The sequence below is a fragment of the Patagioenas fasciata genome, chromosome Z (genome assembly GCF_037038585.1).
Source record: "Patagioenas fasciata isolate bPatFas1 chromosome Z, bPatFas1.hap1, whole genome shotgun sequence".
In the NCBI taxonomy this organism is placed as follows: Eukaryota; Metazoa; Chordata; class Aves; order Columbiformes; family Columbidae; genus Patagioenas; species Patagioenas fasciata.
The window spans coordinates 83520472-83545829 of NC_092560.1; the positions used below are offsets into that span (position 1 = coordinate 83520472).

The 25358-nt window shown below is 49.6% G+C and overlaps 1 protein-coding gene across 4 annotated transcripts in view; it reads left to right on the top strand.

Annotated features, from left to right (window-relative positions):
• The window catches only part of LOC136115181 (CBP80/20-dependent translation initiation factor), a 148038-nt gene extending 143333 nt beyond the window's left edge, over positions 1 to 4705 (top strand). For all 4 annotated transcript variants that reach the window (XM_065861124.2, XM_065861125.2, XM_065861126.2 and 1 more), the window contains one exon: positions 272 to 4705. In XM_065861124.2, the coding sequence (XP_065717196.1) occupies positions 272 to 487 (216 nt within the window). In that variant the 3' untranslated portion in view covers positions 488 to 4705. The remainder of the gene's footprint in view (positions 1 to 271) is intronic.
• Positions 4706 to 25358: the final 20653 nt, after the last annotated feature.

Here is a 25358-nt window from a genome sequence, read left to right on the forward strand (position 1 = left end):
TGCAAGCTTGCTGAGGGTGCACTCAGTCCCTATGTCTATGTCATTGATGAAAATTTTAATTAGTACTGGTCCCAGTATGGACTCCTGAGGGACACCACTTGTCACCAGTGTCCATTCAGCCATTGAGCCATTGCCCACTACCCTCTGGATGCATCTGGAGGGTACCTCTAAAAGCCAGCAGGGTGTTTTAATATCATAAAACAATAGAATCAAGTTGGAAAGGACCTGTAAGGATCACTAAGGGGTGGTTGACTCCATCTTCTCCTGACAGCTGCAGAGCACCGGCCGGCTGCTGGAGGAGCAGCTGCCCGAGATGATGACGGAGCTGCTGGCGATAGCCCGCGACAAGATGCTGTGTCCCTCCGAGTCCATGCTGACGCGCTCCCTGCTGCTGGAGGTCATCGAGCTGCACGCCAACAACTGGAACCCCCTGACGCCCACCATCACGCAGTACTACAACAAAACCATCCAGAAACTGACGGCCTGAGGGGCACGGCAAGGTGGGGTGGGAAGGGCCGAGGAGAAAACACACACTTTAATGGGGATCCAGCAAGAGCTTTTACCATTTCAATCCCCCCAGCAAGACCAAACCCCAGCATGCTCGAGAATCCGTTTGTGGGGTGGGGAGGGAGAAGCATGTTTCTTTTTTTCAGCCACGTCGCCAAGTGCCACCCCTCTTCTTCCCCGCCGTGGTTTTTGTTCTAGGGGGTGTTTCTTTTTGTTTCTTCTGAACTCATTGCTCAAGCGACAGCGACGCGTCCCGCCGGGTTATTGTTAAGAAGATGGAGAATAATCCAAGTAGGGGCTGGTATTGTTTTCACGCCGTCCTCCTGCCTTGCCCCGGCCAACTGGCTGGAGACAGCAGGCAGCAGATGTCTCGGGAGGACAAAGCCAGACACACACGACACCAGATGCTCATAATTGATGGCTTTTGTCGAGCGGGGGCTTGCGTTAGGTTTTATCCCCCCCCTCAGCCTTTCCTCTTGTCTTCGACTTTCTGTGTGTCCCTCCCCTCCTCACCAGCCCTTCGGCAGCGGGCGGGAGAGCGGGGACGGCTTTCTGATTTGCACTGGGTTTTCTTTTTTCTCGGGCGTTTGTATTTTCTTCCTGTTTTATTGTTCTCGTTGAACGGACAATTGCGAGCAGCTCGGAGAGGGGGAAGGCAACACCTTCCCGCGAGCTGATAACCGTTTATGTGAAGATGCTGAAGCAGGAGGAACATTTTCCAGGAGTCCAAAAGCCACTTGTAGAAGTAACGTCGCCACTGTCGTCTTGCCAGTGACCTCCTCGATGGACTGAGAAACATGTTCTCTGAGCTGGGAGCTCTAAAAACCAGGGGATTCTGCAGCTCTTGCTGTTAAATTCACTGTTATCCCTCAGCCACTCTAGCCCATTTCATAATGTTATTTTTTTTGTTTGTTTCCACTGAAGGAGTGCTTTATTGTAATTAATGTCCTGGTTGTAATTATACATTTAAATCCAGGCCTGTTAGAGTCAGGCCTAATGGTGTACAGGGCGAGGGAGAAATGAAGGTTTGATGTTCTTTGGAGACTGGGAAAGACAAGGTGTGAATAGCGGAAAAAAGGAGGAAAAATAAGAAAAGCCAAAAATAGAGGTTTTTGAGCATGGCTTCGAACTAGGTGAATTCACTTGCCAGTGTTTCTGGGTGTGTGGTGTACGGGAGTGGATCTGCCCCGTGGTCGGTTTAAGTGTCACTGTGTCCTGGAGGGATGGGCGATGTGTTTGAAGGGGGAGAGTTTACCCAGGATCCTCATGTTGCCCTGTGCTGGAGCATCCCAAGGCAGAGCGGGTGATGGCGAGATGCCACCTGGGTGAGGAGATGCCCAGAGGACAAGGACGCTGGAACGGACGGACACACCACACCATTGCATCGCTCCCCAGATCGTCAACAAGACTTGGTGGTCTCCTTATTTGCTTGTCTAGCCATGCTTTGACTTATTAAATCACATCAGGTGCTTATTTCGGTGAAGCCTCATGGGGATTTGAGCTGCCCCATCCCACCTGCGCAGTGGAAGAGGAGCCAAGGAGAGGACGATGCCAGCAGCCCATCCTGTTTTCTTCCCAATATTCAATTTATTTTCCTTTCCTGGTGTAAGAAGATAACTCACACCGTGGTGCCAGCACACACAGACCCTGGACCAAGCAGGCTGGGTCTGAACTCAGCAGCTCAAACCCATTTTTTCCAAGCAAAACATTGAATTTCTGGTAGATTGTAGAGAAGCGAGATTTCACCCTGACCTCTTTGGATGTGCAGTATGTTCTCGGGTGCCTTATGAATGTGTTGGTCTGTCTGCGATGGGTAGGAAGCTTTTGTTGCAAAATTTACAAGGGCAGAAATTTTCAGCAGAAAATGCATTGCAGAAGGTGAGAGTCCTGATGTCACGGTTCAACATTATTTGAATTTTCATCTGTTTTCTAGTCCGCACATGGAGCAAAAGGCGATAGCTGGAAACAGGAGCTTGAATTTTCCTGTCTGCCCAGCAAGCAACAAAGTTATTGGTGGATGCATTGGAAAAACTTGATTTCTGTTTCGTGGATTCAAGCCCAGGAGCTTCACATGGTGACGGCGCCTTGTGCTGGGTCGGCTTCGTTAGCAGCAATGGGGTTTGAAAGTATTAACGAGCAGCTGAACTTAATTAAGGCAGCAAAGCCCATCAGTGTTACAAGGCTCAGGTTTGTGCCTGTTGCTCTTGGCTTTCCCCGATTTCTCGGGGAGCAGAGGAGAAGGGGATTCAACACCCATCACAGCGCACCCAGGTGCAGCGTCGGTCTTGTGGGAGAAGACCTGAAAAACAGTTTTGTCTTGAATTTTATTTTTTAAAATAAAGAACAGAGAAGTTCTGTAAGGGGGGCAGAGACAGATGGGTGCCAGGGCTCCCGTCGGCCGCTTCTCTCTTCCCCTTCCTCCAGAATTTGCTCTTGGGATGTAGTGAAAGAAGAAGAGTAAAAAGAAAAAGAGAAGATGAGACTTTTTCCTTCTAAAAAATGTGAATTCTTCACGCATGGGTGCATCAGGAGGCGTTCGGAGGCAAAGGGTGAGCCCCGTGGCAGTATTTCTGCTTAAGCATTTCCCTATTCCTACCAATCATGAGGGTTTATTCAATTTTCCCCCAAACTGGGCTTGGCCCATGACTTTTCCCCCAACACCTGGGATTTCTCCCACCGAAAAACTTTTATGTGAAACCCATTGTTTTTTAACGTCTCGCCATTTGTCTCTACTATTAACATACATTCATCCAGCCATTAACTGCTTCGGTACGTCAGTCGCTCCGTCGATATGTGAAAAAAGTCAAAATGTTGACCAAAAATTGATTTTTTTTTCCCAAAAATTACATGCTGCCAATGGTATCTTCCTGAAGCCCATCAGTGGGAAGCCGGTGAGCGTGTGGCATCATCAACCACGGTACCGTCTTGGGAAAACAGGTACCATGAGGTCATTTGATGGGGAGCAGTGCTGGGAAGTTTTTGGGGTTTCATTGAGTATTTTCTTCTTTTGTTTTTGACTTTTCTTCTATTGTTTTTTAATCGACTTTCTTTAGAAACAGTCGCCAAAGAGTGTAATTCTACACCATGCACCTTCAAAGGTGCGAAGCCACCGGCTACGTCGCCCCGAATTAGCCAGACTTCATCTTTGCCGTTCCATTAAAGTATCTGTTTGGGGTTTTAATATATTTTAATGTATTTTCCCCATCAGCAAAGGGGGAAAATTACCTCCTTGGGCCAAACGTGTGTGGGGCCAAACCTGGGGGTGGCGTAAAGGCTGAAGCATCCACAGGGGAGCGATGCTCTGCGCCGGTCCCCCCCAGATGCAAAGCATTTAATTCACCCCATTCCCAGCGAAATTATTTCCAAACTAAAGATTTTTTGCTACTCAGAAAGTAACTTGCTCAGTTTCCCCATGAGGGTTTTCACCCCTGTTTGGAAAAGTCTCATATATGGAGGTGAAATGAAAATGGGGGAAGAAAGAAAAAGGAAAAGTAAGCGATTTGCTTTGTTCCCCTCTTCCCCCAATGGAGATTAATTAGTATCTATTCTTGGCATGATTGATGGCTTTGAAGGAAAACTTGTCAGAATAACTTATGATTTATTTTCATGCTTATTTTTATAACATCCCTCACTTGGAAGTCTCTCAAAATCTTGAATAGGTTTGGGGTTTTTTTATTTTTTAATTTCCCCACTGGGTATTTTATGGCTTTACACTAATTTCGCTCTTCTTGGTGTTAGTTATTAGCCGGTCCCGGTGATACTTGCAGTATTTTTTCAGGCAAAAATGACACTAAGGGTTGCGAAGTCCACTGTCCATAGCCAAGGGAGCTGCGGTGTCCTGCAGAACACGGAGTTGAATGCTAGCGATTCGTTATTATTTTTTTTAAGGTATTTATTTACATTTTAAAAAGAAAAAAAAAAAAAGCGACATTTTTAATTTAATCATATTTGTTAAACTAAGTGCTTTAAAAAAAATTTTAAAAAATATTTTAAAAAAAAAGGAAAAAGGTTTTGGGGAGAATAAAGACTAGATATTCATACTAGAGGAAACACAAATTCATCGTTTTCAGCATTTCAGAGACTGTTAAAACAAGGGAGATAATAACTTTGTGGCAATTCAGTCTTTGTTTATAGAACATCCAGACCCACTGTATGCTATAAAAATGCATCATCTGAGTAATAAATGTTTAAAGCTTGACGTTCTCCCATCTCTTTGTGGGTACGCGTGCTGGTCTGCGAGAGACCTTGTGTGGGATGAAAGAAGATATATAAAGGGGGGAAAAATGTATCGCTATTGGTGTTTGCTTGGAAATGTGGCTGTGGGACTGATCCTTCCCTCTGCTCCTGGCGCTGGGTCGGATCCCAGCCCAAGCCAATTAATTTTTGGCTAATTGAAGCGTGTGTGTTGGCCCGGGAAACCATGCAGGTCACCGGGGTTGAGTGTTTTGTGTCATCGGGCTCTGGCCAGAAAATTGGAAGTGAACCGGTTCCTGCTTTTGAAGAAACGTTCTTGCGAAACGCCCTACGTGACCGTGCGCTCGCTGCAAAACAAATACATCCAAAGGAGGTGGGGCTGTGGCAGAGGGATCCGCGCTGGGGGCTCAAGCCATGGATAAATAGGTGTTAAAATGAGGTACAAGTCACCCCATGTTCCGTGCAACCCAATATCTGCTTCAGGAAAGAGCCTTCAGTTCCTTAGATCCTTCTTGACTTGTGCTGTGGGTTTTCAGGATCATCTCCTCCTGCATCTCCCAGAAGGCAGACATCAACCTTGAAGTCCATGCAAAGCGTTTGATGAGAGTTTAACTCAATCTACCAAAAAAACCTCAGTTTCTTTCTGCTCTTCTGCCTGCAAGTCAAGGTCTCAGCCATCATGAGCGACATCCATGCTGGTAAATTAAACATGGCTAAGCTCAAGTGGTGGAGAGTCACCCATGTCCTTAATGGAGCCGAGTTGATCCATGAGGTTTGCTTTCCTTTTTCATAACTCCTTATGGGTTTTTTTGCCTCCAAAAGCCCATTTCTGCAGTAGCTCCCCAGTTCAGCACACCCCGGCTGGGTCCCTGCCCAGGGGACAGCTGTGTCCCCACACCTCATCTTTTCTGTACTGACATTGAAGGTTGGTGACGTGACCCACCAGGCAGCGTTACTTGTGACATGGGGGCATCACCTGGTCCATCCTTCTGTCCCAAAGCAGCACCAGCACCTGTCCTGGGGGTGTTTGTCCAACACGTCCTGGTGATGGAGGGCAGATTGCCCATTGCCTCCGCAAAATGACTTGTGATGGACAACATGGTCATTCCAGGATGCTTGCATAGGGCTATAAGTTAGAAATATATCACATAAACCTCCTGTTTAGTCCTTTAGACAATCACCAGATGTTATTCTGATGATAACACAGGGAAAAACAATAAACTAGTTCATGCCATCTGCTGCTGAAAAGCTGACCCAATAGGTTTTGTCCTTCTACTGGTTTTGTCCTCTTCTAATTACTCCTCGGTCCTTCCCATAGTTTCTGTTGCTTCATCAACTGGGTGGGAGAAAGTTGTGCAGCAAGTGAGACAAATCACTGCTGGTAGATGAGGGATGAAACCATCCAGGTCTCTCCTCCAAAGTCACCTTGTCCAAGGATCCGTCCCTAAATGTCCCCGTCAACTGCCCCAACCTACGGCTCCAGGGTGTGCTGGAGCTGGGGTTTGACTTGTTCCACCAAACCAAGGTTGTGAGCATCTGGAGCAGCTTCAGAAAGGGTCTTCAACACTGGAGCAGCCAAGCCAAGAGTGAGGATGGTCCCTGGGACCACTGAGATACAGTAAATGAGAAAATAACCTGCAGTAAACAGAACATTTTGGAGCAGATGGATGGGCATTGCTGCAGATCTGAAGCTTTCCAAGCTGCAGGGATATTTCTGGGAATTCCTCGTGGCTGCCGAAAACTTGTCAACAAGTAAAGAAACACCACGAATTGGAATAAGTTCGCAAACCTGCAAATAGCCGGGATGTTTGTCTCTCCCAGCAGCTCCGCTCCTAATACTGCATAATAAACAGAGTTTTTAAGTGCTCATGCTGGTGGCAAAACGGATGACAAAGGTAAATCCTAAGTGACAAAGCACAGTCACACTCAATGTCACAGCAACGCTGCCATGTGTGCAAGCTGAAGCGTAGCTTAAATGGTTATTACTGGGGGTGCAACAAGAACAATGATAATAAAACAATAATGCACGTTACAGGACTATATGGCCTCCTATATCCTACATTGTGATCACTAATTATAAAGCCAGAGACTTGTGCAGCTACATAAATGTGACTTCTGAGCCGAGCTTTGTGTCTGTCCCACTCCTCAGGACTTCTCTGAATTAATTTATGCAAAAAGCAATCCCGTTCTTGGGCTATAATGTAATGATTTAAACGTTTCCAGGGATGCAGACTCCTGAAGGGTTGCTCTGGTTCTCCTCGCTGTTAAAGACGACCTCAGGGTCTCAGGGATGGATGGTCCCAGGTCATGCCACCAAAATGGAGATTTTTTAGGTGGGTTTGGCTTCCTCTACCCCATGCAAAGGCATCGCTCCCCTCGGAGCTGCAGTGTCGCGATGGGGAAAGCCTTGGTGGGTTGGATGCCAAGCTGACGCCTCATCCCATGCCAGATCAAAGCTGTGTAATCAGTTCCCACCAGTCCTAGCCATGCCATGGAATTAACGGGGAAAAAATGCAAAATCCCTCTCCAGAGAAATGCCGAGATTTCAAAACTCCATTCTGTCCTAGATCGCCCGAGTTCTTCACCAAACAAAGCATTTCGTTTTGATGTATGTTATGTTGCTGTAGCAATAACATTTAAACAAAGCGTTTGGCCTTGATTAGCACAGACTTTTTCAATAACTTCCCATCGAGCTTTCCTGTGAAAAGTTTCCACTTTGGGAAAAGCAATGCCAGGAGGTGGTGAAGGTCTGATGGAAGCAATGACCTCCACCGTGCGCCGCATGGTCCTGGGCTTGCTTCAGCCTCCTCTCTGAGATGTGCCAGAGGGAAACGCGTCAACGTTTGATGCCTGTCCCCACACGTGTCGTTCTTTGACATCCAAATACTTGACATGAACGTGCCAAGATGGGGAGGGAGCTGTACAGATGCCTCTGGTGACCTCACAGTGGTCATTGGTGATGGAGCTGTGAGGAGAAACCAGGTTCTGGAGCAGATCGGTGGCTTTGCGAGTGGTGGAGATGCGATGGCTACAGCCAACTGAGGACCTGGCGTGTCTGCATGTGCATGAGAGGTGGAGAAAGCGGTCCATGGGATTCCCCAGCATCTAGGACCTGTGCTAAGTCCAAATGACTGGTTGTGGAGACCACTTCCACCCTTCTGCAGGAAGAACCAAGCCTGGGTTTTACTTGAGGGATGCTGAGAGGTACCCATGGGTTCTCCTGGTCCGGGAGACAAATCCCATTGACTTTTGCTTCATGCATTCACCAGAGGGATGTTCCTTCTGGTGTCCTGTGCATGGAGACAGGGAACGAGCAGCTCTCTCTTACCCTAAGAACCATAATCATGAGCTGTGCATGAGCCTGGGCTTTCTTAGCAGATCCAGCATCAGATGTGCAACCCCTGAGCAGGAGCCGGGATGCTGGGCACAGCAGGGTCATGAGCCGCATCAGCCTGACGTGCCGTGATCAGACATCCTTTGAGCTGAGGGTTCTCCAGGCCCCATGTGTCAACCACAGCCAAATGGGACAGTCATTGGCACAGTTTTGTCCATGGGACAAGCTCAAATCCTGATCAGCATTTACTACTCCGTAGTAGTAGGAGGAGAACCCAGTGGTTCTGAGACCTGTCATGGGCAGGCAGAAATCCTCCTGTGTGCTGTCCAGCCATGGCCCAGAGCTGCAGACAGAATCACAGAGTCATAGAATCATTTTGTTGGAAAAGACCCTCAAGATCATTGAGTCCAACCGTTAACCCACAGGCAGTGCCCCATGTCCCTGAGAACCTCATCTCTGTGTCTGTTCAACCCCTCCAGGGATGGTGACTCCAGCACTGCCCTGGGCAGCCTGTTCCAATGCCCCACAGCCCTTTGGGGAAGAAATTGTTCCCCACATCCAACCTCAACCTCCCCTGGCGCAACTTGAGGCCGTTTCTTTGTGTCCCTGTGTCCCCTCAGCTCCTGTTCTCCAGCTGAACCCCCCAGGTCCCTCAGCCGCTCCCATCACACTTGTGCTCCAGCCCCTTCCCCAGCTCCGTTCCCTTCTCTCCACTCGCTCCAGCACCTCAAGACCTTTCTTGGCATGAGGGGCTCAAAACCACCCCCAGGATTGGCGGTTTGGCCTCCCCAGGTCCCAGCACAGGGACGGTCACTGCCCTGGGCCTGCTGGCCACACCAGTGCTGGTACCAGCCAGGATGCTGGTGGCCTTCCCTGCTATCTCCTCTGCGAACTCTCCTGGGCAGTCAGGGCCCATAGTTGAGGCCTGACCCTCCCAAAAACTCCCAACCCAACCCTCGATCCTACAGAAACCTCCAGGCCTTTCTTCTCATCCTTCAACCCCATGGACAGAGAAGCGACACCACATCTGCCCGTAGTTAAAGCCAGCAGAACGCTGGGGCGGGAAAAGCACCTTTCAACTCAGAGATCAGTTTTGAAATTACGATCTTTGCTATTTTTACATGTTGAGCTCCAAAAGAGCTCAAGTTCAGCTTTCAAGGCAAGTCTAGAAAAGGCCCAATTCGGTAAATCAGCAGCTACGGAGCACGAGGGTGGGAGATGGGCTCCCAAATACCTGTCTGGTGATAATTGCACATGTCGTCTGATGAAAAACTGGTTTGAGGGCAAATACTGTAAAATATTGCTCTGGGGAAAGAAAGACGACAAAGGTTGTGAAATCCAGTTTGCGGATTGTTTTACAGCTCAGGTAACTTCTGTCCCCGGGGCTGGATTTTACAACCCATGCGAGAAATCAAACCCTTGCTCTCAGGGCTGCGCTGCTCTTCTTTTAAAGCACAAAAATGTGGCATATTTGTTCGAAAAAAAGTTTTTGTCCCGATTTCCTAAAGATAAATGCGGTCTTATTTTTTCAGGGTGATGAAGCATTTGGGAAAGGGATTGTGTCGCATGGGGAGGTTGCAGGTGCTCAAATCCCCGGTGGTTTTCTATGATCGTTGCATGGACACATACCTTATATATTCCTTATAGAATATTACACTTCTGTTGCTTCTGTGAGCACTTTTCAAAGCAGTGCTGAGGGTCTTACTGCTCTTCTGGGGGTGGTCTAAGCCCAAATAACCCAGCTTAGGTTCTATTTTTGAGCCAGTTTACCCATTTTTCCCCATTTGCTCTCTGTCCTGTAATTTAAAATTCCCTTTGTTCCCTCTGTGTTTGCTCCTTCCCCTCTCCAGCTCCGTGCTGCCGCGTTTGTCCACGTCTGCTCCCTTCCCACAGCCGAGGATGTGGAAATGATGAGTTGTCCTTGTGCTGGTCCCCATCTGCAGTCACATTTCTGGGGACAAGCGACCATGCCTGGTCCTTAAATTTCCAGTTTAGACCCTTGGCACCTTGTACAAGGGTTTTCTCCCTTTTTAATACTTTTTGACTGCCACAAGCACCACAGCTGGGTCATGCCAGGTTTGCATCCCACTGGCAAGAGCCACCACCTGTGTGTGGTGTTCACAGATCCCAGAATGTCAGGGGTTGAAGGGACCTGGAAAGCACATCCAGTGCAATCCCCCCATGGAGCAGGAACACCCAGCTGAGGTTCCACAGGAAGGGGTCCAGGCGGGTTTGAATGTCTGCAGAGAAGGAGACTCCACAACCTCCCTGGGCAGCCTGGGCCAGGCTCTGACACCCTCACTGAGAAGAAGTTCCTTCTTGTATTTAAGTGGAACCTTTTGTGTTCCAGTTTGCACCCACTGCCCCTTGTCCTATCACTGGTTGTCACCGAGAAGAGCCTGGCTCCATCCTCCTGACACTCACCCTTTATATATCTGTAAACATGAATGAGGTCACCCCTCAGTCTCCTCTTGTCCAGCTCCAGAGCCCCAGCTCCCTCAGCCTTTCCTCACCCGGGAGATGCTCCACTCCCTTCAGCATCTTGGTGGCTGCGCTGGACTCTCTGCAGCAGTTCCCTGTCCTTCTGGAGCTGAGGGGCCACAACTGGACACAATATTCCAGGTGTGGTCTCCCCAGGGCAGAGCAGAGGGGCAGGAGAACCTCTCTCAGCGGTGTTGTCACCCCTGGAAATGCTGTGAGGAGGTTGCAGGGACTCTACAATCATAGAATCACAGAACAGTTTATGTTGAAGGGACCTTCCCAGCTCCCCCAGTGCCCCCCCTGCCATGACAGGGACATCTTCACCAGCTCAGGTTGCTCAGAGCCCCGTCCAGCCTGGCCTGGGATGTCTCCAGGGATGGTTCAGCCACCACCTCTCTGCCCAACCTGGGCCAGGCTCTCGCCACCCTCAGTCTAAAAAAAAATCTACTGGATATATACTGAATATACAGGAGTGAGTGGGCTCTGCAGCTCCACCTGGGCCACCACGGATGTGGCAGCTGGTGGGCAGCAGGTTCTGGGGACACCCGGGGGGCTGGCGAAGGGATGGGGTCAGGGCTGACTTTCCCCATAGCATCGTGCCAGAGCCTCTTTTCTGGTGGGAACCGTCGGGATAAAATTAGAAGTAGGTTGAACTTTATCTACGACTTGAACTGAGGCTGAACCCAGCTCTGTTTTGCTTTGGTTTTTTCCAAGTTCAAAAAAGTTCATGGGGAGCGAGGCCAGATGGGGGGGGCACTGGATTATTTTTTTTTGCTTGTTCTTTCTGCGATTTTGTTGGATTTTGACTTCTTCATCTGCTTGGAAAGGCTCTTCTCGCAGTGTTTCCCGTGACACAGTGGACAAAATTCTGCCGTGGTCATTTATTTCATGTCAGGTATTTTGGGTCACAGGGCTGGCCAAACCTTCCCTGTGCTGCCCTAAGCTCAGCTCAGGGTCTGGCCCAGCCCAGGATGGGGAAGGCAAATGGGGAAACCAGAATGGTTTTGGTTGGTACCACACTGGGGATGCTGCAAGGGCTTTGTGGCACAGTTTTGTCCCGTGCCAACCAGCTGGGCCTGCAGGCAACATTCCAGCATCACCAAGGAGCTCAGGTGGACCCAGCGCTATCCCTAATCCTCAGTTTTCACGTGGCTACGCCATTGTGGAGATTAATTTGCTCACCTGGACGCGCACCAGGGGAGATGGGAGCTGGTGCTCCACGTCCCTGACCCCGCGGGTTGTGCAAGGTGCTGGCACCGATGGGACGGTGTGCGGTGCTGCAGGGAGCACGTACGGGGCTGTGCACCTCGCTCGGGGGGTGACGGTCCCTCCGGGCTCAAGGACGTGGTCGTGAAGGTTTCACATCAAAACCCTGGAAGAACGTAAAGGGACAAGCAGCATCACTCCTGGACAAGCTGTTTTCCAACGAGGTCCATCATCTCTTCCCAGAAGAGACGCGAGACTCACCGCGTGGTTATTTCACCTCCTAAATTACTCAAGAGTTAGTAGAAACTTTACCAAAACGGGCCTTCTAATTTTAACAAAGATGCCTCCCTAGATCACTGGCAAATTTAGGGAATGCACAGGGCAGACTCATTTCCTGGAATAGGAGCTACTGGAGAAAAAGTCCCTCCAGGCTGGCTCCTAACTATGACACATTTGATAGCCATTCAAGGACTACTGGGAAACATGTGTCATTTGTCTCCGTGAAGCTTCAGACAGCGTTTCATCATCAAGTCTGACTGCTCCGTGAAATAAAACCATTTAATATCTACGAGCAGCAATACAACCTCCCGTGTTTACGTAGGATGTGTCATGAGGACGATTTTTTAAATTATTATTATTATTATTATTACTTATTATATTTTTTCCCAAAGTGCAAAGTGGTTCGATCCCCATTGCGCAGTGTTTTCCTTCCTCCTGGCTGGGTGACCAGCATGGTCCCACGAAGGGTGGCGCCGGCCTGTGGGTGTGCCCGAGCTGCCAGGACCGTCAATGAACTTTGGCACCTTAAACCATGGAAAACCCGGCATGCCGGAGGGAGGGATAGGTGCTCGGCGTCCCGGGGATCGGATTGCCCCGGAGGATTTGCTGGGAGTCCCATGACGAACCTGGATGGGAGCCCAGACCACAGGGCACCGTCGCGCTTTCCACCCAGGGCGCTCAGCCGGGGTCCCCGGAGGACAAGCGGTGGCCTCTGTCCCTTGCTGTCACCCCTGGACGTGCAGACCCCAACCCCGCAGCAGCCCAAGGTCTCACCTGGGGGTGATTTGCACCCTACCACATGGGACAAGGACATGCGGCGATGGGACGTCCCGGTGCAAATCCCTCCCGTGTTGGCACCACTGGTCCCAAGGGACTGTCCCCGTGCTGGCCTTCGGGGGCTATTTACCACGTCTTGACCCACGTTGCTCGCCCCACGGGCCTCAGAGTGTTTTTAGGCTCTCCAGCCATGACTTTCTTCAGGTGCATGAGACGCCCCATTCACTCCCAGTTCACAGGAGCCACAGCCTGGGCCACCAGCACCATCCGTCCTCCTCAGCCTCCCAGGGTCATCCCAGGTCCTCAGTTGTTTCCCCCCGGGGTGTCAGGAACTCAGCACCAGCTGTTGCAGGCAGGTGAAGAATCCAGCGCTGCAGAATGGTTTGGGTCTTTTTTTTGTCTGATCTCACCCATCTCAGCTTCGTCTGGAGCTGTTTCTGGGAGCCCTTGCCCAAGCGCTTGGTCTCCAGGAACCGCCGTTATCAGCGGCCCTCATCGGCCGCTCCGTTTCGGCCTCGCTCCTGGGGCGCCCGTTCCCCATCCCATTCCTCCTGGCAGCAGATAAGGCGGAGGAAGGAGATAAGAGCCGGCCAGCAGCCTGGTCACCCCTCTGCTGTCCCCGCCTTGGCTCACAGGGGACAGATGTCAGCATGGAGGGGACACAGGGACACCCTGCAGCTGGTGGGTGGGTGCAACATGGGTGACTTGAGGTCCCCAGCCCCTTGGGACAGCGAGGTGACACCGGGACCAAAGCGTTTGGGAGAGATCAGATGATGCATTCACCCTCCTTCCTGGGTGTGTGCAGCCGAAATTTGCGATTTACAATTATATACAGGGAGAGGGTTCAAGTTTAGGCTGGACTAAAGTGGCTTTTGAATCACTCAGTCTTTCATCCACGCGCAAGTGTTTTCCTTGCTTTTCTCCCCAAAAGCTCCAGCACAACATCACCCCTCTTTTCCCAAATATCCCCCAAATATCCCCTTTGCACCCATCTCCTCTGCAACAGCGTCCAGATTAGTGAAAAATAATTACAGAATAGGTGGACATGATGGCCAGGGACCACCCGTCCAGTGTCCCAACTGGCCGGTGACAGCTGACTGCTGAATGCCTTTGATTAAAACGAAACGGTTAATGGGAAGCTGAGCAAAGGTCTCCCGCTTGGCTCCAGCCCCAGGTGCCAATGGAAATCGTGCCCAGGGCTGAAACGCTCGGTGTCGTAAGAGCCAGACCCTGCCGTGTGGCTTTGCCAGGCCACCAACGTCACCGCGAAATCTGGCTCCCAGGTCCTGCAGCCCCCGCGCAGAGTAACCTACGACGTGAAGTGGGACCTCCCTCCACCCGTGGGCCCCTTCCCAAAGGGATCTCTTCTCTCCAGCCTACAGTTTTGGTAGAAAATCTCTTTTTTTATAAGCCTGGGGAGTGTTATATTTTGACTGTTGTCCATTTCTGGACAAAATTTAAAAAAAAAAAAAAGGGAATTACCCAATACAGAGCAGTTTCCCAAGGTTGGGAAGCAGGACGAATGGAAGTAATAATTAATCAGCAGTGGCTGGCGGGGGCTTTGCTCACCTAGAATGACCTGGTCTAAGGGTCACTCCGCAAAGGTACCTGGACCCTAGAAAAGATCTCGTCCTGGCCTGAGGGAGGGAGAAAGCAGGGGAATAAAATGCACTGTGTTGTTTCAAAGTCCCTCTTTGCGCCCAAAACATCCTCTGCAGATCTGCAGTTTGCTGCTTTGTCGTAGAGATCCCAGGCCGGGTCTGCAACTGGAAAAACGCATTTCTAGCTGCGTGTGTCTGGGCAGGGCTGGACGGTTTTGTTTTAGCGGGGGGGTCTGGCATCCTCTGCCTGGAATGGAACCCGCTGTGCGCTGATGGCTGCTGCTTATCGCACTGGTGATGCTGTTTCTGCCATTCCAGGGTCCTTATCTTCAGCAGAGTCAACTCTGGACCCAGAGCTAATTGCAATAAATAACACGAAACACCTTTTTTTTTTTCTTCTCAAAATGTCTTTGTGGAGAAAAAACATTTGAAAATGAATAAAAAGTGGTGTTCTCGTCCCTGCTTTCATTTAACACCCTGTGCTCCTCTGCCCGGCACAGATCTGGGGACTTCACGCTGATTTTCCACAGGAACCTACCCAGGGGTTCCCCAAACCCATGTAGACCTCAGACGAACCACAAATTTCTGGTGGGTGTTTCGCATCCTTTTTGGAACAGGGTCCTCAAGCACATGTGAGCGATGGTTGGGAAGTCTGGGAACCACAGAGCACCCATCACAGAATCACAGAATCACAGAATGGACCGGGTTGGAAAAGCCCTCAGAGATCATCCAGTCCAACCCTTGGGCCAACTCCAGCCCATTGACCAGATCATGGCACTAAGTGCCATGGCCAATCTCAGCTTAAAAACCTCCAGGGCCGGTGAGTCCAGCACCTCCCTGGGCAGCCATTCCAATGCCTGACCACTCTCTCTGTGAAGAATTGCTTTCTCATCTCCAGCCTAAATTTAAGTTTAAGCCCCCTTGTCCTATTGCTGAGTGCCTGGGAGAAGAGCCCAATCCCCCCCTGGCTAGAACTGCCCTTCAGGTCGTTCTAGAGAGTGCTGAGCTCACCTCTAAGCCTCCTCTGCTCCAGACTAAACAAGCCCAGCTCCCTCAGCCTCCCTACATCCCACTGCAATTCCGTGCTGAGAATAACTCCTCCTAACGCACTCGTCCATCACCTCTGCGAAGACTTAAGGAACTGGCAGATGGCTGGACGACAGCTATTGTATTCTATAATAATGAGAAGAAGAAAGATGTTATAATAAACGGCATTTACCTGAATAAGTAATGTCTAATGAATGCTAGATAATGAGTTAGTAATAAAGGTGGTGAGAAGTAATGGAGGGAGTCTGTAAGAGAGTGTATAAAGGGCTCAGAAAATTAAAACATATCCCTACAAGAAAGCTTGAAGAACCCGGGGTTGTTTAGTCTAGAGAATTAAAAACAGTGAGGGGACATGGCAAAATATAGGCGCTGAGAGAAAGGAAATAAACCCTTGATAATCACAGGGGAGAGGAGTCAAGGGCTTCAACGGCAGGAAGGAAGATGCAGCCGGGGTGACAGCAAGCAGGGATAATTTAGACCTGGAAAAATCACCTAAAAATATAGTAGAATTGCATTTAAGATTCTTAAGAACAGGTTGGAAAAATCCCCGTCACGGGGGGTTTAGGGACAGTCAAGTTGCCCTTGGGTCTAGGGGTGGATGAATGGATTTTCAGTGCTCACTTCCAACCCGATTTTCTATTATTCCATTTATTTTTCTTCCTTGATTGGGATGCATTTTGAAATTTAAGGAAATGTCTCACTTTAAAGCTTTTTCACCTTGTCTGCAGACCAGTTTTCCTCCAGCAAGGCCAACAAATGTCTGAAGGACACAACCCCACACACACAGGGGGCTAAGAAACCAGAGTAGAGATTAGTAAGAGCAAACCCCATGGATTTAATAGACATTATTCCAGACATTTACAGTCCATTGTTGAACAGATGGGAGCTCAGTTTCTAAAATGTCATATTCTGGAGAGACACACACGCTGAATGCAGGAGATGGAGACTTGTTTCCATGAGATGTTGTATATCTGTCGATAGGTCAGGCTCTTGCGTTCCTGGCACAGATAAAGACCAGCCTGTGATAAATCCTTTTGATGTTCCTCAAGCTTAAGCTCCAAGGACAGACAACATGATAGGAAGAGGGTGATGAAGAAAAAGCAGACGGTGCTTTACATCTCAGAGGGGTTTATGGAGGAGGCACATGGTACGGAGAAAGACTCCGAATAAAGCTGGGTCTGGAGAGTCTCGGCTTGGGAAAGTCCCAAAAATGAATGAGGTTTTAAGGAGGGGTTACAAGATGAGGGTGAGCAGGGAGCGGTTAGGAGGAATTTTAATTAACATCAGCATTTGTGATGTTATTAAATAAGGTCCAAAAAAAACTCTGAGAGCAATGGAAGCTGAAACTGGAGTTTTCAGAGTGAAGAAAGGCAAGTGTGGGGCTGGGTTGGCTTCCTGGGAGATGAGGAGCATCTGAAGACGTGGGAGCTCCTGGGAAAAGAAAACCTCAGGTTTGGGATGAATTGTTGTCCCTGAGGGTGGTGAGAGCCTGGCCCAGGTTGGGCAGAGAGGTGGTGGATGAACCATCCCTGGAGACATCCCAGGCCAGGCTGGACGGGGCTCTGAGCAACCTGAGCTGGTGAAGATGTCCCTGTCATGGCAGGGGGGGCACTGGGGGAGCTGGGAAGGTCCCTGCAACCCAGACTGTTCTGTGATTCTATAGATGGACCCCCAGATTTGTGGCACGGGGATGGGGACAATGTGAGTGGTGGAGGGCCACAGTGACCACACATCACCTGAGTCCATCACACCTCCCAGGAGCAGCTTTGCCCACCAGGACCCTGGCACGAGTTTTGGCCCCCCTGGAGAGGACACCATGGGCCATTGTGGAGTTTGCCACCCAAATAACCCTGATGGGGGAGACAAGGCCAGGCTGGGCCATTCACAGTGTGCAGCGCACCAGCCTTGACCATTCCAGCTCTCCCCAAGCCCAAACTTTCGATGGGGTTGTTGAGAGCCATGACATAATTACAGTTTCAATCACAGATTAATAAGAAGTGGGTTTTTTTAGCAAACCCTTGAGATGTGGCTGAACTAGAAGAGCATTTCACCTCCTTGCTCCCTGGGAGCTGAGGGTGCTGTACCCTCCCTGATGTGTCCTGTGTGGAGGTGTCACAAACATCGGTGGTGGTGGCACTGATGTTCCTGCTGCCACTAACCTTCCCATGGCGCACGGTCCTTCAGGAAGCCATGTAGCTTTCCCCTCCAGTGCTCAGTTGGGCAATGAGTGTATAAACATACTGGGGAGAAGCTATCACCAGACTCTAAAATAAACAACTTCTTCTGGTGGAGGAAAGTCGTCCCAGATGCCATCAAAGGCACAGGAGCTGATAAGTGGGAGAAGGGGAAACCGAGGCACAAGCAGCTTGCCCGAGGTCACTCAGGCACTTTTGTGACGTGAGAAGCCTAGAGATGCATCCAAAACGCTGCAGCAGCGGGAGGAACTGTCAGAGCGAAGCCACCATGGACCACTGCATAACCATGAGATGCAAGGGAGAGATCCCACCCACGGGCCAGATTCCAAAAGCCAAGCTTAAAGTCCAGCTTTTAGTGTTCTGGGGCAGACCCTGAGACTTCAATATAACCACATAAAGCAACACCACGGAGGGACAGGCATGTGTTGCTTCAGGAGACGATAGATATGGAAGGATAGATCCGTATCCAGTGTGACTTCTTGTCTCTACGTAAGATGTCCCAAGCCCTGCAAACACAAACACTTAAAAAACCATCACCTAGATGCTCAGGCGGAGTTAAAAGTCAGGTTAGCTCCTGAAAAAACTTAGTTTTTCCTCACCCATGAAGACTCTTGGTGTTCAGCCTGCACTTGTCCAATTTCTCCTGCAGCTGGAGGACTGGAGAGCTGTGTTGCTTTCAGCTTTTCCTTGCCCACACATCTGGAGCTCTCAGATGCTCTGGTAGGACACTGAGGAACCACCAAGCAGAGCCCACGGGTGGGAACTCTGCACAGAACTTTAAAAAAGCAGCTGAGACTTTAGGGTAGAAATGTACAAGCAAGATCCACCATTCCTCGTGATTTCCTGCTCTTCATGTTGACCATCTCCGCTTCGAGACCCATTTTAGATATTCCTCAGATTCTGCTTTACTGTGCCACTTATTTTACTGGACTGTCCATCTTCACTGGAAGGAGATTGATGTATTTGAAGCTTCTGAGCTCTGAACACCAAAATCACCCTGTTTCCCTCTTCCTGGGGTTTCCCCAAGATATGAGCAGGTCTGTATCTGGAGATTGGTTTCATGAAACAAAGCAGGTCCCTATCCGGAGATCTGTTTTCCTGCAAGAAAAATATGCCCCAGGCACTGAACTCAGTGTGAACTCAGAGCTGAAAGGTTTTGGATTAGGAGCATCAGGGTGGACTGGGCTGAGTATCAATGGAACCCCAGAGCCGCACTGACAAGGTGATGAATCCCTGCAGAAGACCTCAGAACTCCCAGTAAATGTTATTTTTATAGGATAACCACTAAAATCTCAGTGTCTGGTAGTGATCCAGCACCAGACCTTCTCTCAGATGTTTCCAGAGATGGGTTGAGGCCCCGGTGTCCCTCTCTCCATGGGCAGTAGATGTAGCCGGCAGTGCCTCCAACAAGCAATGCCACTACATGCACTTAGTGCTCCACCAACTGCAGCCTCATATCTGAAAACAAAGAATTAAAAACCTGAAAAACAGGCCTAAAGGGTTAAAGTAATAATGAAAGTTTTATGAGTCCAGGCTCCAGATGTTCCAGGCAGGAAGATGAAAGCAAGCCCCTCTGCCAGGTTGTGGAGGCACTAAGCCCTTAATAGTCGGTCTTGTGGAGGCAATGCCCTGCTTTAAGCCCCGCTCAACTTCTCGTCACCGCTGGAAGCGGTTCGGCCGGGGAGCCCGCAGGCAGAAAGTCACTGCACGAACCCTTTCTGTCCCACTGCTCGCTCTTGATCAATTATTAAAACCAGAAAAAATCTCCAACCATGAAATTCATCCCAGCTTCCCCGTGGCGTGCTGAGCTGGAAAAATCCAACCGCAGGGCCTGTGTTTCCAGGGGAAGGAGTAAATACCACTTACAGTGGGGGGTTTCGGGGTGCTGGGGTGTCTCCAGGGGTTTGGTTTTGTCAGCACAAACTTTCCCTTGGCCACCTCGGCTGAACCCTCTTCCCACCCACCACTGTGTGGGGTCCCGTCACCCTCCCTCTGCTCCAGCTCCTGTTGAGGTCAAGACGGTTGGTTGCTCTTCCATCACCTTCATCGGGCTCCAGCAAATTCCTTGACACTTGGTTTCTCCTTTCTTTCACTAGACCCCTTTTACAAGGGCTTTATTTTCTGTTTTCTTCCTCTTGCAAGCTCTCCATCTTGTCTCGTCTTGCTGGCAGGAGGGAACACTTCTTTTCTGACCTGTTTGCCACTGGAGGCTGGCTCTGCACTGAGCTAACTGACTTCAGTAGGTGTGATACGGGGGGCCAGTTGTGTCCCTCTGCTGGCTGAATGATGGGTCCCCAAGCTGTCCTGCTCCTTTCTCTGCAGAGTGCCTCGTCCAAAATAGATATTTTTGGGGGTTAGAATGTCAATTTTCCTAATTTTAAGCATATTCAGACTGGCATTGTTGTAGGGAATAACAGAGGACCCCCTTGAGTCTCACACAACAACTCCGCAGAGGTCTCTTCTGGCCCAGCTCCAGCCCTGGGTATGCACGTGCCTCAATAACTTACATATTTTCTACAGGACAGAGGATATAAATACCTCCATGGTAATGCCAGCCCTAAGTATTGCCACCACAGCAAAATTCAGAGTTAGTACCTTGCGATATATGAGATTTTTTTTATTCTCCTTTTTCCCGTGTGTGTTGTAACCCTGGTAACCACCAACATCTATATTGTCACCTGACTTAGGCCGCTTTGTTCCCATCTGATACGGAAAAACCCTGCAAATGCTTTGCCCCCACCAAAAGCTCGTGAAATGAGGTGCTGGAGCGAGTGGAGAGAAGGGAACGGAGCTGGGGAAGGGGCTGGAGCACAAGTGTGATGGGAGCGGCTGAGGGACCTGGGGGGTTCAGCTGGAGAACAGGAGCTGAGGGGAGACAGGGACACAAAGAAACGGCCTCAAGTTGCACCAGGGGAGGTTGAAGTTGGATGTGGGGAACAATTTGTTCCCCAAAGGGCTGTGGGGCATTGGAACAGGCTGCCCAGGGCAGTGCTGGAGTCACCATCCCTGGAGGGGTTGGAAATACACACAGATGAGGTTCTCAGGGACATGGGGCACTGCCAGGGGTGGGTTAACACTTGGACTTGATGATCTTGATTCTATGAAGCCAGCCAGATTTTACTCTCAGAGCTGCTCTAACACCCAACAGGCCTAAACCTCCCCTCCTTTAGCCCTAACCCTGCACAGACACAAAACTGCAAGTGACGGAGCCAAGAGATTTGAGCATCTCCCCACAATATTGGTCTCAACCAGGCTCTTGTCTGAAGGATCTCCAGAGTCTTCTCTTCTCCAGGCTGAACAACCCCAACTCCATCAGCCTGTGTATGGTACCAGGCACACACCAGAGCTGGGCTGGGGACACCAACCTGCCTTTGCCCACGATGTCTTAACCACTAAACTAGAGTCTTGCTTTTGCTTGATCTTGCTGTTCCTTGCTCCTCAATCCAATGAGCATCTCAAAAGTCTGGCCACCAAAGGTCCACTGCCCCAGCCCAGATAATAAAGCACACCCTTGTTATCACCAAGAGGTCCTTCAAGGAGGACAAGTCACGGCACAGATTGACTTGCCTCTGCTACGGGACAGTTGCTAATTTAGGTCTTCTCCTTTCACACAACCTTTTTAATTTCTGGACATGTGAGCATCGGAGAACTTTGGCTTCCAGAAACCAAAGTGGTTAAAAAAAAGAGAATAGTCAGATTCATTACCAGTAGCACTTTGGTTAATGACGCTGATCCAGTCAGCATGACAAAGAGGAAACGTCCCGGGGTTTTCCACCAGAGCAGATGACAAGGACCTTGGCTGGTAAACATGTCACAGCGGTGACTTCCCTGTTAACCACAAGAGCTACCTGAGCCTCTCAAATATTTCAGTTTTTGTTTCATTTCATCTTTAAGCCACCAAAAGAGCTGCACAATGACTCAGTGGAGTCCCCAGGGATGTCCCCTTGACTCCCTTGTGCAAATGTGCAAAGGCTGGGCAGGGACGTCCTCTTGTCAAAGCCCGGTGACACAGGGGGTCACAGGGGTTAGACTTGTCCCACTATGGACTGGAGGGTTGGATCTGATCCTGGCTTTGCTGTCATCCCCACACCTCCCATTGCTGCTCATGCATTGGCTGTTTGGGACAAGGTCTTTCTCTTTATAATGCCTGGCCTAAGAAGGCTCAGGACGCCATGTGAGCCCCTGTGACAGTACAAATAAATGTCACAGGAGTAGCTCCATCCATCACTTCTCGCTGGGAACATCTCCCAGTCATTTGTCTCAGCCCACATTCACCTCCTCCCTCAAACCAGCAGAGATCCACCCCCACCATGACATCCCGTGCCCAGTAAACCAGAACATACTTTTAAAAACATGTAGACAACACAAAGAAAATGCTGTTTCCCTCTACAGGTGTTCTTTTTTAATTCACCTTAAGACAGTTCTTCATGACTTGGCCTCTAGAAGCCCTTGCAGACCAGGACATGCACATACATACAGACCCAACTGAGCTACTGGTTGCAAGCTGAGTTAAGCTCAACTTTACACTGGCAAATACCGAGACCAAAGTACAACCAGCATAAAGCAAATACTTTTCCGAGGACTCACTCTTTGAATTGTGTGTAGTCACCAATCCACAACCGCCACATCGTCCTGCATGGACAGAAGGGTCCATCCACCTAATGGGCTGCAAGACAAGAGCACAGAGACTCCTTGGAGTTGGTGGGGAACGAGCCAGATTATGAGCATCACCTAAATGAGACTGGGATCATGGCTCTGTGCCATGATTACAGTGGAAATCCGTTTGCAAATGGTTTTCTCATGTGGAAACCCATGATATCGAGATGGTGGAGTTTTAATTCCTTCCCTTGCAGTACATCAACCATTATAGACATGGTATTTTAGCAGCAGTTGACAGTTGGACCATATTTCACATATGATTTATCAGAAAAAGCTTACAGCCTTTGATCCTTCTTTATTGCCCTCTTCAATTACTGCTCAGCAATATTGGTGAAAAAAGGTCGAACCGTGATGTAATTTACTGTGTCGCAGTATATAATGAGAAGGTTTAGCACTGATTACCCTGGAGCTGTGGTCAAAAACAGTACAGTCAACTAGAACAGACTTGAGATCAGACACCGCAAATTTCCAGAGAAATCGTAGAAACATTTTGGTTGGAAGAGACCCTCAAGATCATCGAGTCCAGTTCTTTCATAAGGAAGGGAGACGTGTCCCACTGTCCACTGGGAAATCAGGATTTCAGACTGTCTCAACCAGACAACGTCTGAGCCTCTTAATTGGATAAGCTTTCTGTAAGGTGATTTCCAAGGAGGGAAGATTGGAAACCACAGCTAGGGCGTACAGAGCACGATGACACAGGAGGTCCCAAGGCTACCACTGCTCTGTTGGAAGATGCCCATGGAGCTGAAGGTTCCCAGACCTGGGGAAGTGCCTGAATTTAGGTGCTGTGGGCATGGAGCAAAAAGGAGACATCAGTTTGCTGGCCAGGAGCGACCTGGAGGCCGGACATCAGTATTTTCTATTGGGAAGGAGCTGGCTCTGCCCCTGCCCACAGCTCCTCCATCCAAGGGCAGGTCAGGACTGTGGTTCTGCTCCTTAATCCGGGCATTACTGGACCATCCAAATTTGACCAGATCAAGAGCAGCCACAAAACTGCATTTCTCACAAGTTACCTCCAACACTCGGGGTTTATGTAAGCACATGTGTTTAAGCCTGGCTTAGAGCCAGCTGCAGAGGGACTCGCATACAGTGAGAGTGGTACAAGCAGATGAAGCCTCCAGCTGGACAGCACAACACCAGCAGGACCACATCAGACCAGGTTGTTTATACGGGGTCAGCACTTGGCTTTAGGTGGCTGCAGCTTCTGAGCCCTATAGATGGATCTATCGCCAAAGCCCAGCCCAGGGGAAATCCTTCCTTGCTTTAACCCTCAATCTCTATTTTAACCTTCAGAATATTTCCCACCCTGCATCTACCAGCCCTAGAGCTGAACAAGCTCTGGGTGGTTGGGAACACGCAGGAGCTGGTTCTCAGTATCCTTCTGTCATGTTCTTTTTCTTTTTTTTTGCATTGAATGAGGTCTAAAATGAGCTCAGCAGGAGGTAAAGACTTGAACATTTTAGCTGAAGCTGCCACAGTATTGGAAAGCCTTCGTTTTGCTGATTATTTCCAAGCTTTCTTTTATTTTGGCAGATGAATGCAAGTAAAGATCACATAAAATAAAGTGCTCCATGAGGAGTTTCAGCTCGTTCTCCAGACAAGCTCTGTAACATTTGACCTGGAAAGCCACGTCCAGAGGAAGGTCCAGCCAACCTCAACATGTCTCCAGCCATGGCCAGGGGTAGTCACATAGGACATGGTGTAAAATGGGGTGTGTGGAGGGTATCTCAGGCCTAGCAGATGCTTAGTGCACCTTGCAAGTGATATCACAGCCCCCCAGCACCCATCATGGGGACACATCCACAGCCATCGTCTGGGCTCTGCCGGATCGTATTTCCTCTTTGAGTCATCGCAGAATCAGAGAATAGTTTGTGTTGAATGGACCTTCAAAACTCACCTGATCCCACCCCTGCCATGACAGGGACATCTTCACCAGCTCAGGTTGCTCAGAGCCCCGTCCAGCCTGGCCTGGGATGTCTCCAGGGATGGTTCAGCCACCACCTCTCTGCCCAACCTGGGCCAGGCTCTCACCACCCTCAGGGCCAACAATTTCTTCCTCATGTCCAGCCTGAATCTCCCTCCTTTAGTTTAAAACCATCACCCCTTGTCCTGTCACAACAGGCCCTGCTCAAAAGCCTGTCCCCATCTTTCTCACAGGCCCCTTTTAAGTGCAGAAAGGCCACAATAACGTCTCTTCTCCATCTGAACACCCCAACTCTCTCATCCTGTTCCCCCAGCAGAGCTGTTCCAGCCTCAGATCATTTCTGTGGCCCTTATGTATTTTGGAAAGCTGCTGTGAAGAGCGTTCATTTAGGGGTACAGTGTTTCCACCCTCTGCTTTCAGTTCTCAAGAGGAGCTACGGTTTGTAGCCTCTGTTTGTCACATGAGGCAATTTTGAGAAACAACAGCGTTAAACGACTTGGTCACACCTCATGGGCCAATGAACAGGGACAAGAACCCAAATCTCAATTCAAGGGACGTCATCTACGCCACAATTTGACTTCAGGGCTTTAAGCACCAGGATATGGTACGTACCTCACGGAACATCGACCTGAAGCTCAGAGGAGTCAAAAGTTGTTTTTGCAATGATATCTCCCACTTTATCCTGCTGGGCCTTTGATGGTGCATTGCCTGGGTGGGTGTGGAGGACACATGCAGGACCACTCTTCATCGAGATTCTGGTGCAAGCCATCAATGCTAGCTTGGCCAGTGGACCACAGAGAAGGTATGACGTGGCAACAAGCCAAATTGTCATGTATGTAACTGTCCCAACATCTGCCCTTCAGAAGGCTCTTAGTGCACATCAAGCAAGACAGGGTGGGTGCATCCATCATGTCCTCAGGCTTCGATACCAGCTCCCACTGCAAGGACGAAGACCCTGGAAACTGAAACTCCTATGCAAACCTCACACATGAGCAAAAGCCATTTTGAAGTTGGTTCACGGTCTCAGCGACTTGAATCCAACTGTAGGTACAGTCAACGCAGAGAAAACCAAATGGCGTATCTCAAGCAATTCCTCTGGACTGGGCACATCTCTGTTGAATAGAAGGGTGCAAGTTTGAGCCACTTGGTCCAGA